General features: G+C 42.5%; 1 protein-coding gene across 7 annotated transcripts in view; it reads left to right on the plus strand.

Annotated features, from left to right (window-relative positions):
* Positions 1–15,699, plus strand: part of ADPRH (ADP-ribosylarginine hydrolase) — a 37,567-nt gene that overhangs the window by 8,281 nt on the left and 13,587 nt on the right. For 6 of the 7 annotated variants that reach the window (XM_053903398.1, XM_053903395.1, XM_053903394.1 and 3 more), the window contains 5 exons: positions 5,395–5,507; positions 10,063–10,264; positions 12,271–12,448; positions 12,949–13,057; positions 14,046–14,147. In XM_053903398.1, the coding sequence (XP_053759373.1) occupies positions 5,395–5,507; positions 10,063–10,264; positions 12,271–12,448; positions 12,949–13,057; positions 14,046–14,147 (704 nt within the window). Of the gene's footprint in view, positions 1–5,166; positions 5,263–5,394; positions 5,508–10,062; positions 10,265–12,270; positions 12,449–12,948; positions 13,058–14,045; positions 14,148–15,699 lie in introns of those variants that run through there. The other variant, XM_053903400.1, reaches the window with a different exon arrangement.

Here is a 15,699-nt window from a genome sequence, read left to right on the forward strand (position 1 = left end):
TGATCTCACAGTTTGTGAGCTGACAGTGTGGAGCCTGCTTGGGAGTCTCTCTCTCCCTCTCTCTGCCCCTCCCCAGCTCGCTCTCTCTCTCCCTCTCTCTCTCTCTCTCAAAATAAATAAATAAACTTAAAAAAAAAAAACAAAATCAGTCCAGTATTTTTTTTTAATTTCAACTTTATTGAGGCATAATTGACATAAAAGATTGTAAAATATTTAAAGTGTACATCGTGGTGATTTGATACACATTTATATTGTGAAAGGATTCCTCCCATCTAGTTAATTAACACACCTATCACTGCACATATTTATATTTGGGGGTGGAGTGCGTGGTGAGAACATTTAAGGTCTATTTTCTTAGCAAATTTCAAGTATACTATACAGTGTTATCCACCGTAGTCACCATGTTTCACCTCATATCTTCAGACCTTCTTCATCTTACAGCTGAAAGTTTGTACCTTTTTACCAACCTCTGTCTATTTCCCCACCTCCCAGCCTCTGGCAACCACTTTCCTACTCTGTTTCTAGGAGTTTGACCTTTTTTAAAGATTCCACATATAAGTGATACCATGCAGTATTTGTCTTTTCTGTCTGTTTGGCTTAGCATAATGCCCTAAATGAAGCCCATCCCTGTTATCACAAATGGCTGGATTTCCTTCTTTCTCATGGTTGAATGATATCCCATTGTGTGTATGCATATACCCCATCTTCTTTATCCATTCTTCTGTTGATGGACACTTAGGTTGTTTTCATATCTTGGCTATCGTGGATAATGCTGTAGTGACACGGGAGTGCAGACCCTTTGGGGCCCTGTTTTCATTTCCTTTGGATTTATACCCAGAAGTGGGAATCCCAGCCCAGTTTAATCAATTCTAAAACTTCCATGTCATGCCCTCCATGCTCCCCACCTCCATCAGCCCTGGGCCCAAGGGACTTGGAGGAAAAAAGGGGACATTCTTCCCCTCTCTCTTCTGAGGCTCCTTGCTCCTCTCAGATGTTGCCCTGAGACCATTCTCATTGGTGGAGCACTAGTAGGAAAGGCTCAAGACAGCTGTCTTCTGAGGAGTCCCCTCAGCCCAAGGGAAACTCATCCTTCCTGCTCATGTCCAGCAGTGGGAGTGCAGGCTTCCCACCTGTTGCTGTCTTACATTTCACCCATCCCTCTTAAATAGGCCTTGAGAGATCCAACTTGGAAATAGATACCCATGCCCCCTTGATATGGTCACCTTCAATCTCAACTGGTAGGCTCTCACTGGTTGTGGAGGGTAAGAAAGAGCAGCACCTCCCCTCCTCTTTCAAGAAGGTAAGAGAGAACCCCCACAGAACTTGACTCTCTATTTTCCATTCAAATCACTGGCTTCCATTGGAGGGGAGGTGGGGAAGAGAGGTCTGATAACAGCAGTTCTGTTACCTTCTCCTGTATCCTACTGGGATTTGTCTTTCCAAGTCCTTCCAGTCCCTTTAGAATACAGTGGAAGAGGTGGGGGAGAGGGGTAGGAGGGCAAGGACTTAGCATTTGTTATTCCCCAGGTAGGACTTCAGCCACAACTGGAGACAGCAGAGAAGGACTTTAGAGATCCTGCTATGTTTGTTTGAGACAATCTGTCTTCATCACAGGCGCACTTCAAAAAGAGTTCAGACTTTCATACTCTTTCTTCTCAAACCTCAAAATCTCCTCTTCAAACTTTACTCTCAACTGGCAACCTTGCTTGCTATTTCTCTGAGAAAAGAGAAGCAACCAGAGAACAATTACACACTCCCCTCACCACCTCTGCCCACCACCTGCATCTGGCTCAGGGTGTCTACCTTTGCTCCTACTGTGGATGCCAGGTGCCAGTGTGTGTGTGTGTGTGTGTGTGTGTGTGTGTGTGTGTGTGTGTGTGTAGAAGAAGGGAGGAGGAGAATAGAGGAAAGAGATAACGTAATTATATGCATGATGTTGCAGTAAATTTAAAAAAAATGACCTGAGGGGCGCCTGGGCGGCTCAGTCAGTTAAGTGTCTGACTCTTGATTTTGGCTCAGGTCATGATCTCACAGTTCGTGAGCTGGAGCCCCATGTGGGGTGTGGAACCTGCTTGGGATTCTCTCTCCCTCTCCCTCCACACCTCCCCCACTTGCATGCTCTATCTCTGTCTCTCTCTAAAAACATGATCTAGCACACAGTATGAATTTATTAGGCTTATCAAATTAATATGTGTGTACTAAAAAAGAGAAAAAAACATGTGTAACATTACAGGGATTAATTATATGTTTTTGACCTGCTATATAATGGTGCTTCATTTGCTTTGTTTGTTACCTAAGATTGCTAGATGTTATCTAGAAGTCTAGAAGTCTTGGCAATATTTTTTGTAAGAGCTGCAAAATTAGCATTGGCCACATCCACCCTCCTCCAGGCTTCTTCAGCCACCATATTCTTCATTTACTCCCCTCTATACCTCTCCAGGGCAAGTAAATGTGCTTTTTGTTTTGTTTTGTTTTGTTTTTTAAACAGCCACAGAGCTACTGAGAGTGAGGGGGAAGGAATAGAGATTCTGATGATTTCACAACTAACCAGCCTACTGGATCAGCTCCTCATGGGATGGCTGCTGGTGTCTGGTTAGGGATCCAGGGGTCAACAAGATAGGGCATAGTGGGGAGCCTTCCCATCATTTTCCATTTTGGGAGTTTGGGGGTTAGGAGAAGTGACACCTGGGGTATCCATTTGGAGAAGGAAAAAGAAGAGGAGGAAGAAAGAGTTACCAAGTGTCAGGTAGTTTATTACAGCCCATTAGCAGATGAAGAAATTGGGCTCAGAGAAGCTTCCATTTGTCCAAAGTCACATGTCTAGGGTGAGAAGGAGTCGGGGTTTAAACCCAAGCCACGTGTCTCCAATCCTATCATACTGCAACTGTTAGCTGTAGTTAGAAAGTTTTCCTTAGACAAGGCCAAAATGTAACCCAAGAGTTACATGGTGATGGCAGAAGCCTGTGCCCTCTCTTCACCTTCTCACAACTATGAGGGGAAGTCAGGGAGAAAGCTCGTTGAGGCTTGAGATCCACATTTGGGTGCAGGGGTAGGGAGGGGCAGAGCAGAGCTCAGGTCAGACTGTGAAATGGACAGAGTCTTCACTCTCCCCTCAGCTTCCCTGCCCTCCTTAGAGAGCCTCCTCTTCCTCTGACACCAAGGAGACCCCATCCAATGCCTGGGCTGTGATTGGGACTCCTCTCTCTACATTGTGCTTGGTTGCACCCATCCCATTTAAGGTTCCTACTTCCCTTTTTTTTTTTTTTTTTTTGGTCTCATTGTCATCATCTGTAGCAGCTGGGTGTTGTCCGGAAAGTGCTGTCTCTCAGGGTCTCTGGGCCTGGAGCCCATGGACTCCAGTTTCCCTGGATGATGCTGAGGCAGGTGGTCCTGCACACAGGAGAACTCCAGCAGAACTACTTGAAGAGTACTGTACTAGATGACGAAGGGGAAAGGGAAGGTGCTCTCTAAGTGTCAGCTGTATTAATGCCACCCACAAGGAATACTGTGCTGGAATGACTGGAGTAGCTAGCTTGGTGTGCCAGCTCTGGCTGTGGTGTGAGCGGCTATGAAAATGCAGCCCTCAATCTCTGGCCCCAGGGACCCTGACTGATTCATGGTCCCAGTTGCGGCCTTTTTGGATCTATCCTCATCTGTGTACTGAGACTGACCCCAGCTAGTGACTGAACAGGGTGGAGATGCTAATCAGGTTCATTACTGTAAGACAGGACTTCGTTAATAAGAAACTTCAGCTTGGGGCCCCAGGATGGTTCGGGTCGGTTAAGCGGTTAAGTGTCCGACTCTGGGTTTGGCTCAGGTCATGATCTTGCGGTTCAAGCCCCACCTCCGGCTTTGTGCTGACGGTGCAGAGCCTGCCTCGGGTTCTTCCCCTCTCCCTCTTTCTCTGCCCCTCCCTGCTCATGCTTTCTCTCTCTCAAAATAAATGAATAAACTTAAGAAAAAAAAATCCTTAAAAACAACAACAACAACAACAACAACAACAACAACAACTTCGGCTTGAACATTCCCCATTGCCCTTGCCAGAACATTCCAGGAACTGTGAGGCAGTCCAAGACTTTTCCTATGTCATCCATTTCCTTTCGCCTCTTCACAGGTGTCAAACTTGCATCATGGTCTAAAGACTGTCTCTGCCTTCTTCAGCTTCCCTTATTCCTCACAGGTGTTATCTCCGGTAAATTTCTTGCCCATCTAGCCCCATCTTGGTGTCTCTTCTCGAGGAGCCAGACTACCACACCTGGTGTGGTCTGTGACACCAGAGCAGACTTCAGTAGTGCCCTATTTATCGCTCCTCTTCTTCCTGGTGGCAGCAGTGCTCGAGTAGTGGGATCATGTGCACCAGGGGAAGCAAGGGCTTCCCTCCAAAATCATTTTATCCTCATCTTGGGCAGACCTGGCACAGCCATGATGACACAGCACCAAGGTTTCCTTGGGGACTGTTACTTTCTGGTGCACAGGTGTGGAGCATGGCCTCTGGGATTAGTTCGTCCCAACTCTACATGACCTTGTGCAAGTTACTTAGCCTCTCTATGCTCTAAGTCTGTACACACCTCACAGAGCTATTGTCCAGAAAGTGTGATAGTGCCCTACTGGCAGGTTCCACCTCGTAGCGGTACGCTGCAGTTTAAGGAGTGCTGGGCAAGTACCTTGCCTTCCCCTTTCCCCTGACCTGCCCAGAACTAGCTCTCTGTGGTTTCTGCCACTCTTTTGGGTGAAGAGGCCATGTGGTGTGCTGGAAACGCCCTGGTTACAGGCCAGTGCAGCCACGTCTAACAACAGGGTTGCAACGGGTCACTTTCTTTGTCTACTGTTCAGTTTCTTCATTCTTTATTTGTAAGAAGATGAACGTCTCTTTGAAAGGAAGGTACTGTCAGAGGCAAACTTCATATTTTTCCACTCTTTCTGTTAAATATACGCTAAACACATATTATTGGTCCAGTTCTATTCTAGGCCCTGGGGATTCAAAATGAAAGGAGAAGGTCTTTGCCCTCAAGTTGCTCAGAGTCTTCCTAGGGAGATAAACATGTCCACGATGATTCTGTGGGTTTTGTCATCACCTAGAGATAAAAGACTTCTGCCTGGGTTTTTACTAACATTTTATAATAGGAAGTGGGAGAGGGGCAGGAAATCATTTCCTGATGATGTTTGGCTCAGAGAGGAAGGACAATGTGTTTCAATGTCCCCTGCCTAAAAAACGAAGTGTATTTATTTTCATTGGGAAGAAGAAACCAAAAAACTGTGGAGGTTAGACAAATAGGGAGAGTTTATTTTTCTTCTAACAGGTCATGAGGCCAGTTAATGATCAGCGAGACTCAAGTGAGTGTTGGGTATCCAAAACTTTGAGAGACGGGCTTCTGTGATCTCTTTTGGCATTAGGGGTCGGCTTCACTCCAGCTCTGAGACCTCCAGCTCAGCAATGCCCCCAGGCCTAGGGGACAAAAGCTTCTGTTCGTGGGGACTCCTTTTGTGGCTCAGCATTGGAAGTGCAGGTAATTCGGGGGCTCGGGCCTTAGGTGGAATTTCTTTCAGTCAGTGCTTCTATTTCTTAAACCAATTACTTATATAGTGCTAACATTTGGAGGGTCCCCTAAAAGCCTTCTCTTCTCTTGAGATGAATTTAGAAGAGGGAGGGAAAAAAACCTACAATCATAAAGGGACTGGTAACGACCAGGATACTTTCTCAAGTCCCCTAAAACCTGCATTAATCCTTTCACCCGGCACAAGACTATAAGAAAATAACATTGCATCAATTCCAAAATATGACTTACATTCACCCTATAAATATCCACTGTACCAAGATATATTTAATTTTAAATTAAAAATTTCCAGACTAACCAAGATTTTGCCACTGAGAATGGTGGATGTCCTTGCTAATCCACTACCCAACATTTTTGATAGATGTGGGAAATGTTGCCTGCAAAGAAGTTACAACTATTTATTAATATGTGAGCATGGCTGGTTCCCCACCTCTCTGCCAATACTTCACAGTATCAAACATTTTTCATATTGTCAACCTGATGGAAAAAATAGTATTACATTGTTGTCTTAATTCTTATTTCTTATTATGATTTGTGCTTCCAGTGTCTTGTTTAAGCAATCATACTATAAAGGCAATTTTTCATATTTTCTTCTAAGCCCTAATGGCTAGCCCAATCAGACTAAGATCACTAGGGACAAATCCTTTAATCGTGGTGTATTTTTAAATATAATACTGAATTTTATTTTGCCAAAATTTATTTTTACTTTTGTATATATTTATATATTATTTTGATTATATGTCCATAGAACATTTACCTATCATTTTCTTTTCTTGCATTACCCTTGTCCAGCTAATACTAAGATTATTATAACCTCATGAAATAAGTGTCTATTCTATAAACAGTTTATATAAGATAAAGACTATTTGTACCTTAAAGCAGTGCAGTTCTCAGATAAAACCATCTAGCTCTAGTATACTTTAGAGTCAGAAAGACTCTTGATTACCAATTTAATGTTTTGATGCTAGTTTTATTTGGGCTTACTATTTCTTCTCGAGTCAGTTTCACTAAATTGGATTTTTCTAGAAAATTATCCATTTCTTCTAAGTTTTCCAATGCATTTGGGAATTTTAAAAAATATCTTTTTATCCTTGACATTCTGGTGTTATACTATAATGTGCCTACTGTAGATTTATTTTTTTTATCTCGCTCATTACCCTGAGTACAAATTTTGATTGGAGAAATCATATCTTCTTTAGTTGTGGAAAATTCTAAATAATTATCTTTTCAAACTAGTGCTTCTTCTCCCATTCACTTCCTTTAGAGAACAGCTACGAGGTAAAAATAGAATCTTTCCATCTATTGTCTGTACTTTTTGACTATACTTCCATATTAAAATTTTCTTTTACTTCTGTCCTAAACATTACAGTATTGATTCCCTTTTTATTTCAATGGTTATCTTTTTCATTTCTAATTTCCTAACTAGGTTTTTTCTATAAATCTTATTTTATTATTTATTTGTGTTTTTATTTCATAATTTCATATGCTCTGTCTTTATTTTTATCCTTGTGGGTTCTCAGCATATTTATTTAAAAGTCTATGTCAAAGGCTTTTAAAAACTTATTTCACCTGGAATGAATTCATGATCCACTTATTGGCTTTATTGACTATCTTTGTAAACATTTGATTTCTGTATAAATTTAGATATTTTGTTTGCAGGCTTTTTTTTAAAGAAAACTCGCTATTGAAGTACAACATATATACAGACAAGCGCACAGATTATTAATACACAGATTAATGAATTTTCACAGTGAATTTACTCACCTGTGTAACCATCATCCAAATCAAGAAATAAAACATTACCAGGTTCTTAAAACCCATTCCACATATCCCCTCTTAATCACTACCACCCCAAAGATAACTATTATCTTGACTTCTAACACAATAGGTTAGTTTTATTTCAGTGTCAATGAGAAGTTTGTTTATGGCCTTCCCCATCTCTACCCCCCACCCCCAGTCCTTCCCATCTTTAGACTCTCTCCTCCATTTGGAGGGGGGGAGGGGGGTTGTCTCAGTTCTTCTTAGTGAGGCCTTGTCTTTCCATCCTGCCTTCCTAAATAAACCTATAGCCCAAGGTAAAAAGTCAATAGCTACTTTTTTGTTGTATTGCTTTTGTTTTTAGCTTCCTTTATGGAGTTGGAGAGCTTCGCCTGGTGCTGACCTTCCACAAAGCACTGACACAAAGCACTACTGGACCCCCCTTACCTCACAGAGCTGAATCCTCACAACCACTGTCTTCTCCCAGAACAGGAACCCAGCACCATATTGCAATTCTGTTCTTGTTCTTGCCCACAGAGATATAATCTTCATATTTGAGATCATCTATGTCTTTCTTCTCTTTTGATATTCATCTATGATTAGTCTTTGGTTGGAAAGGTGGTTAGGGAGAGGGGATATTGGAGTATGATTCACTGTGCCACCTTCCATACTCTCGAATGATAGAAAGTTTTATTATGTATCTGCAAATACTGTCAATTTTCTCTCCTCCTTTTCAAACTTTGTAACTTTGATTCCATTTTATTGTCTTGTTTCCCTGACTTGGACTAGAACTTCCAGTACAATATTTCATAGAAGCACTGATAGTAGACATTCTCATTTGTTTCCAGTTCTAAATGGAATGCTTCTAATGTTTCGCCTATAAGTATGGTCATCAGATAGGCTCTTGGATAATGCTTTTTCTTAGGTTAAGAAGTGTTGGATATTAAATTTTATTGTGCTTCTTTCTTCTCCATCTATTGATTTGAGCATATGGGTTTTTCTCTTTAATTTTTCATATGTGAAGTACATTAATATATCTTCTAATGTTAAGCCATCTTTTCATATCTTGGATTAAACCCTGCTTGGCCATGATGTATTTTTTATGCATATTATCTTTGATGGGCTTAGATTTGCTGGTAATTTATCCAGGGTCTTTATGTCTGTGTTTAATAGTGAAATTGGCCTTTTGTTTTCTTTTCTCCTTCTATCCTTGTCCAATTTGGATATCTTGGTTATTTTCATAGAATGAATTTAGATTATCCCCCTTTTCTATTCTCTGGAACAGTAATAGGAATTGAAGGAATGATAGAATTTTTCTGGAAAACTGTCTGGCCTGGTAGAGGTTTTTTGATGAATAAATCAAAAATTACTGTTTCAATTCCCTCATGCTACTGTTTTACACTTGACTTTCTATTTTTTCTTTTTGACTAAGTTTCAGTAAGTTATATTTTCTAGGAAATTGTCTATTTTCTAGGCAAATACCTGTAATTTTAATTTTGGGTGGGTATAAACATGCTCTTTAATAGTTTTTTTTAAAAAAGTCTACTATATATCCCTTTTTATTCTCTATATTGTTTACTTGTGACTTCCCTCTTTTTGTCTTACTCTGTCTTATCAATCAAAAGTACAACTAGTTTATTATTATTTTCAAAGAAGTAGCTTTTCATGTTTATTATGTGTGGCATACCCTATTCTGGGAGTAGAGTGAACAAAATGGATAAAAATCTCTGCCTTCTTTGAAAGTATATCCTAATATAGGAAAATCAGTAAGCAATAAATTTAATAATAAACTAGTAAATTCCGTAGGAGATTAGAAGGTGATGATTGCTATAAAAGGAAATAGATTAAGATGACAAAAATTGAGAGAACAAGGGTGAGGAGCACAGGCAGGTGGCAATTTAAAGTAGTTACACTTGACAAGCAAAGCCTCGGAAGAGAAGAGGGTGTTAGCCATGTGGATGTCTGTGGAAAAGGCACTCCAGGCAGAAGGGATGGCTGGTGCAAAGACCCTCAGGTGGTCTAGGCCTGTGTAGAGTGAGGAAGAGTTGGGAAGACACGTGGCCAGAATGGAGGAAGGAATAGTCAGACAGGCAAAGCTTTCCCGGAGCTCATGGTTTAGACCATTTGGGGCTTTAGTCCAATGTTAGGACTTCAGGTTTCATTCTGAGGGAAATGCCCTCTTTTGCACAGAGGTGTGACATTATTTGACTTATTTTTTGGCTTGCAGTTGACTGTCTACTTCATGTGTCTTCACATTGTCTTTCCTCTGTGTCTGTGTCCAAATTTATTCTTATAAGGACACCAGCCATACAGGATTAGGACCCACCCTATTGGCTTCATTTTAGCATAAATACCTCTATTTATTTAACATAAAGACTCTATCTCCAAATACAGTCACATTCTGAGGTCCTGGGAGTTAGGACTTCAACATATGGATTTATGGTTGGGGGGGGTTACTCAATTTATCTCATGACAATATCCACTTCACCATGGCTTTTAATCTTCTCTAGTTGAGTAATATTCATATCCTTTTCTGGCAATGTATCTTTAGACATGAAAACTATTCACAGATTTTGGTTACAGAAGTGATGTCTTTAATAAATGAGTCTGAATATTGTACTAGCTGATTTATAATAAATGCTGGTAAGCCCCTGTTTGTCTCTTCCTCTCAAGAACAATTGTCTTCCTTCTAAGAATAGATGACCTCACCTTGAATCTTTCTTGTTTTTCTTTTTGTTTTTTCCTCCAGGAGACGCACCTCCTATCCCACAGACAAAGTGCACTGACTTCCAGAATGCTAATCTTCTCCAAGGCACCAATCTCAAAGTCCAGTTTCTCCTCTTCACCCCTTTGGATCCTAGCTGTGGTCAGCTAGTGCAGGAAAGTAGTGACATCCAAAAGTCTGGGTTCAATGCCTCTCTGGGAACTAAACTAATCATCCATGGATTCAGGTGGGAGTAATCAACCAATAGGATCATCTTCACTAAGAACTAGAGAGTGACCATAAGGCCACAGGAAGTTAATGGGGACCAAGGCGAGAGATGGATTTACTGGAAGTCACATGTTTTATCTCTCACCTCGTGCTGTCTTTGAAGGTTTCTTATATCAACATGAATACACATTATGTTGTTTATTCCTGTTGGTCATGTATATTAGTCCTCTGCTTGGTCTTATCTACATACTTTCAAACAGTAAATATGTATGACCCCAGACAAGTTGTCCCAGCACACGAAGCCTTGGTTTCCACATCTGAATAAAAGGGAAGTTGTAGAAATGGTCCCAGTTGATCTTTCCTTCCTGAAGCATGGGGTATGTGACTCATCTCAGCCAGTGAGGTCATGGGCTGTGTGTAATTAGAGTAAGGGCATGGTGTTTTTATCCAGGGTTTTATTTCCTCTTCTTTATTTCTTCTCTGGCTTCATGATTTAAGAAACTTCCACTCACGGGTGCTACTTCCATCATCTCCTGAGACTAATCTTTCTCAGGTTTGATTTCTTTGATGCCCTATCGTCCAAATTTTGTTATAATATGTAGTCACTGAGTCTCAATTCGACCACTATCCTTCCTTCCAACGTCTTCTCTCCAGAGCCCACTGACAAGGCCTAAAACAGAAGAAGGTTGGTGGGAGGAAAGAGGGAGAAAATGCAGTGAAAATAGTAGCAGTATAGAGCAACTAGAGATGGGAGTGTCCAATGAAGAGGTGGATGCAAAGGCACTGCACAGAGGATCACCATTTCATGGCCTCTGGGTTCTCTCTGCTTCTCAAATCCCTGGACCCTGGGCACCCGGCCCTATACCTCCTTAGGTATATACTTCCTTACTCTTATGCCAAAGTCTCTTCTCCAGAAAATCTTCTATTTAGCCACTATCTAAGGCTGTATGTGTATACCCAACCAAGAGATAGCTAACAGAGCTAGAGAGTTCAGCAGCTGTCACTCTGTCTGCTCCTAGATCCCCTGAAATCCACTTTCTATGGCAAACACCCAATTTGTGCTCCTCTGCCTACGTGAGTATGCTCTTATCATTCCCTCACTGTGGGCCACTGAGAAAACTTCTCCAGATCCCAAACTCTTGGTAAAGTTCTATGAAATTTTTTCTACCATTCTCCTTTTCCTAGAAAAGCGCTTTTATACTATGAGTTGCAGAAGAATAGAGACTGTATCTTATTTTTCTTTATTTCTCACAAAGCACCTGGAATACTGACCCATTGAATTAATGAAAGTATGATCAAAAGAACAAGTACATAAAAACATTCTGCAAGGGAAGTGCATATTTTTAAAATATATTTTTAATGTTTATTTTTGAAAGAGGGAGAGAGACAGAGTGTGAGCAGGGGAGAGGCAGAGAGAGAGGGAGACACAGAATCTGAAGCAGTCTCCAGGCTCTGAGCTGTCAGCACAGAACCTGACACCGGGCTTGAACTCATGAACTATGAGGTCATGACCTGAGCCGAGGTCAGACGCTTAACCGACTGAGCCACCCAGGCGTCCCAAGGGAATTGCATATATTAAAAAATGAGAGTTAAGATTGCAAATCTTAACTCTCATGAACAAAGCTATCTTCTTTTTTTCTATAAATAACACAAGCAATGTCAGTACATATGGTTTGTGTGGTATCCATTGCCCAAAGGTACCTGACTGAGGGCTGGTGGGGCTGGAATTCAACCTGAGTTCTGAGCTCAGGCATGAGGCTGCATCTACCTAGAACAAAAGGCACTCTTTTATAATTTACACAAAGGCTCCATATATGCAGGCAGAAGCCCTGGTGACTATAGGATTATGTCCTCCCTATGCTCAAAGTGGTAGAGGGTTATTGCCCATATATCCCCCTGATTCATTTTGATCGTCCCCCCGCCCCCGGGTTTATTCTGTTAATAGAGAATGTCACTGTAATTCCCATGACAATGGATATTGGCTTGGCAGATAATTTTCCCATCCTTTTTTGGCCCCATGTCTAGGGCTTTAGGTACAAAGCCTTCTTGGATTGATAAATTCATCGGTGCCCTTCTTCAAGCAGCAAATGCTAATGTGATTGCTGTGGACTGGGTTTATGGCTCTACGGGTATCTACTTCTCAGCCGTGCAGAATGTGGTTAAGCTGGGCCTAGAGATCTCCCGTTTCCTCAAGAAACTACTGGTAGGTACACAAGAGCTTTGGGGGAGTTTTGTCTGCTTATTAGGGGAGAGGAAACAGAAAGAATCAACATATGAGGAGGAGCTTTAGGGCGGAAGCAGAGCTACCTAGTGGCTTGTGGGTCTTCGATTCTAATCTCAACTTTACCACTTACAGTGCTGACTCTGGGCAAGTAGTTGGCCCTCTCTGAGCCTCCCGCTCCTCCTCTGTAAAATGTGCCACTGCATGTTAGATAGGGAGTCACTCGAGAGGGAGTGGCCATGGGCATTACTCACACACGTTGAGCACCAAAAAGAAAATGAGGCAATCATCAAGGTGGGGTTTCTAGGAAGAAGTTGAGTGATGAATGGAATGAAAATTCTGCCTTTTTCCCCCAAAGTGTGTGTGGTGGGTACGTCATACCCGGGGTCCTCGGATTCTGAAGCTTCAAGGAAAAGTGTGACGCTGTGAGGCCCAGGTTGCCATGGCCCAAATGCAACTCACTTGTAAATGCCCCATTCTAGGTGTTGGGTGTGTCGAAGTCCTCAATCCACATCATTGGTGTTAGCCTGGGAGCCCACGTTGGGGGCGTGGTGGGATATTTCTACGAAGGCCAGTTAGGACGGATCACAGGTAACATTATTCTCTGCCCGTCACCCCAAGTTTGGAGATAAAGAGAGAACGCCCTTGAAATCCCTCTATTGAGGCAAGCAGAAGGATCTTTGTTCTTATGACCAAGTCATTTATTTCCACTAAACTTTATTTATTGTGGCCATTTACATAAAGCAGTACTGTGTTGTTATTGTGTGATCTCTAATGTCAGTATAAGAGGCCATGTATTTCTTTCTGAGCCTCAGTTACTAGTTCTGCGAAATGAGTTATAATAGGTCATATCTCCTTGGCCCACTGTGGAAATCACCTTTAGTCAATTATGCTAAATACTTGCAAAACACTAGGGATTTTATGCTTTAGAAGCTACCCTCAATCAATAAAGGACCAGAGTTATGTGGTAAATACTCTGCTTTCTGGCTCTTCTGTGGGACAAGTCTGAGTCATGTCCTACAGAGCCTCTCAGAAGGGTCCCAGTGGAATGAGACCAAGTTGCCCAAAGTGATAATCCATTCAATACTTTTCCCCCCGTGCTCTGATTCATTTTTTCCACTCCTTCACTATGCTTTCTGTGATCTACTCCCAAAAAGCTACTTATGCTTTAAATCCTTGTCTCAGGGTTTGCTTTGGGGGAGGAAGAGGAAAAGAGACCCAAACTAACACCTGGGGACAGTAATTTTTACTTGTGAAGACTAGCACAAGGCCTTGAACATAGTAACTGCTCAAAAAATTATAGCTGTTGTTATGAGTACATGAGGATTAATATTACTCACATTAGCCCTTACCAACTGGCTCACTTCAGAGCCAGAGAAGCTGCGTCATTGAGAGTTAGAGACACAGCATGCGTTTTCCTGGGTACAATGGCCCTGAGCTGGTCCTCTTGCCCTTGGATCCTTGCTGGGGAACTCTAGGATCTGACCAGGAAGGACTTCCTGGAGAGGTGTGTGATGGGTCCATGAGGGTTCCGGAAGCTGAGATGAAAGGGGCTCCTGACATCAGTCTGTCCCAGCAGGCCTGGACCCCGCTGGACCAGAGTACACCAGAGCCAGCCTGGAGGAGCGCCTGGACCCTGGAGATGCCCTCTTTGTGGAGGCCATCCACACAGACACTGACAGTGAGTGGGGGTGACCCTCCTGGTATGGGGGGGGATGAGCATGGCAGGGGCTAGGAGGCTGGCATCTACCTGTGTGGCTCTGGGCAGATTCCCTCCCTTCTGAGCTTCTGTTGCAGTGAGGAGTTTACCAGCATCATCTTGATCTCTGGTTAACACTAAATCTTGTGACAAGGCTGGGTGGGGGAGGACACTGCTGCCTGGCTGGCATAGGGGAAAGTCATACTACTTTTTTTCAGGGTGAATGTGCCTGGCCCCATGGGATTGGGACATTCCACTTCTGGGGCAGATACTCCCCAGGGAGGAGCCAGCCCTTCAGTCCAGTGAAAAATGAGAAATCCTCCCCCACCCAACTCTGAATCCATTGTGACCAAATTAAGCTATTCTGACTAGCTGGAAAAGGGGATGGGCATTCCTCTTCATTTCTACTTTGACATGAAATGCCCAGGAGTTAGCCAGATCCTGTGCTCAGGATGGTGGGTACGAGATCAATTCATGCCTATCCCTCACCAGAAGAGTCTGCTGTTCAAGTGAGAGGTGTCCATGTCTCATTCCCTTTGTTCAGAAGCCTTCTTCTTAGCACCCAACACTCACAGATTCCTAATTCTGGAAGAAACCCATGCAGTCATGTAATTCAACCCTCTTTCCCACCTTTGTCATCTCACAGTTAGGAAAGCAAAGACCACAGGCTTCTGCCTAGCTGTTAGGTTAACCATATTAATTATCAAGGTCAACTACTTCTGTTTCTAAATTTGCTAAATAGGTGACTTGTTAGGTCCCTATTTATCAGAGGGCGGCCTCTCAGTCTCCTTCAAAGTTGGAGCCTCTTCCTAATGTGACCAGAGGGAAAAAAATCATTCCATTTGTTTAACCGATTTTCATTGAATTATGTAGTTAGCACCAAGAATGCAACACACAAGACATTGAAAAAGGTCCCTGCCCACATGGAAATACAGACTAATTGCGAGGGCATTCATTCATTACTTCCTTCAATAAACATTAGGTACTCACATGTGACAGGTATGGTGCTGGTATTAGGAATATAGCAGAAAAAAGGCCAAGTCCCTGCTATAAGTTGTAGAGCTTCCAGGCAAGTAAACAGACATTATTACACACTATGAGTATGATAATGGAGAATGTGGGGCAGAGGGTGACTTGTGGGGTGGAGAGGCTGATTACTTCAGGAAGGATTATTGAGGAAAGTCTGTCCCAGGAGGTGATATTTTCGGATGAGAACGAGCAAGTCCTGGGAAAAGCTGGGAGAACATTCAAGTTGGAGAGAACAGCCAAACGAAAGCCTGGACATGGTTGGGGGACAGGAAAGAAAACCATGTGATTAGAGAGCAGGGAGTGAGGCTAGAGAAGAGGGAGGAGGACCAGGCTGGCCATGGTGAGAAGTTTACATTTTATTTTACAGGCAGTGAGAACAGGGAGGCAATTAGGATTTCCTGTAAAGATTATTGTGGATGCTGTGCACAGAATAAGTTGCAGGGGACACTAAGGGGAGCCTGGAGGCTCATTAGAAGGTGTTTACAGTAGAGGCCAAGAGATGGTG

This window comes from Panthera pardus, unplaced genomic scaffold, assembly GCF_024362965.1.
Source record: "Panthera pardus isolate Hobbes unplaced genomic scaffold, ASM2436296v1 HiC_scaffold_16, whole genome shotgun sequence".
Classification (NCBI taxonomy): Eukaryota; Metazoa; Chordata; class Mammalia; order Carnivora; family Felidae; genus Panthera; species Panthera pardus.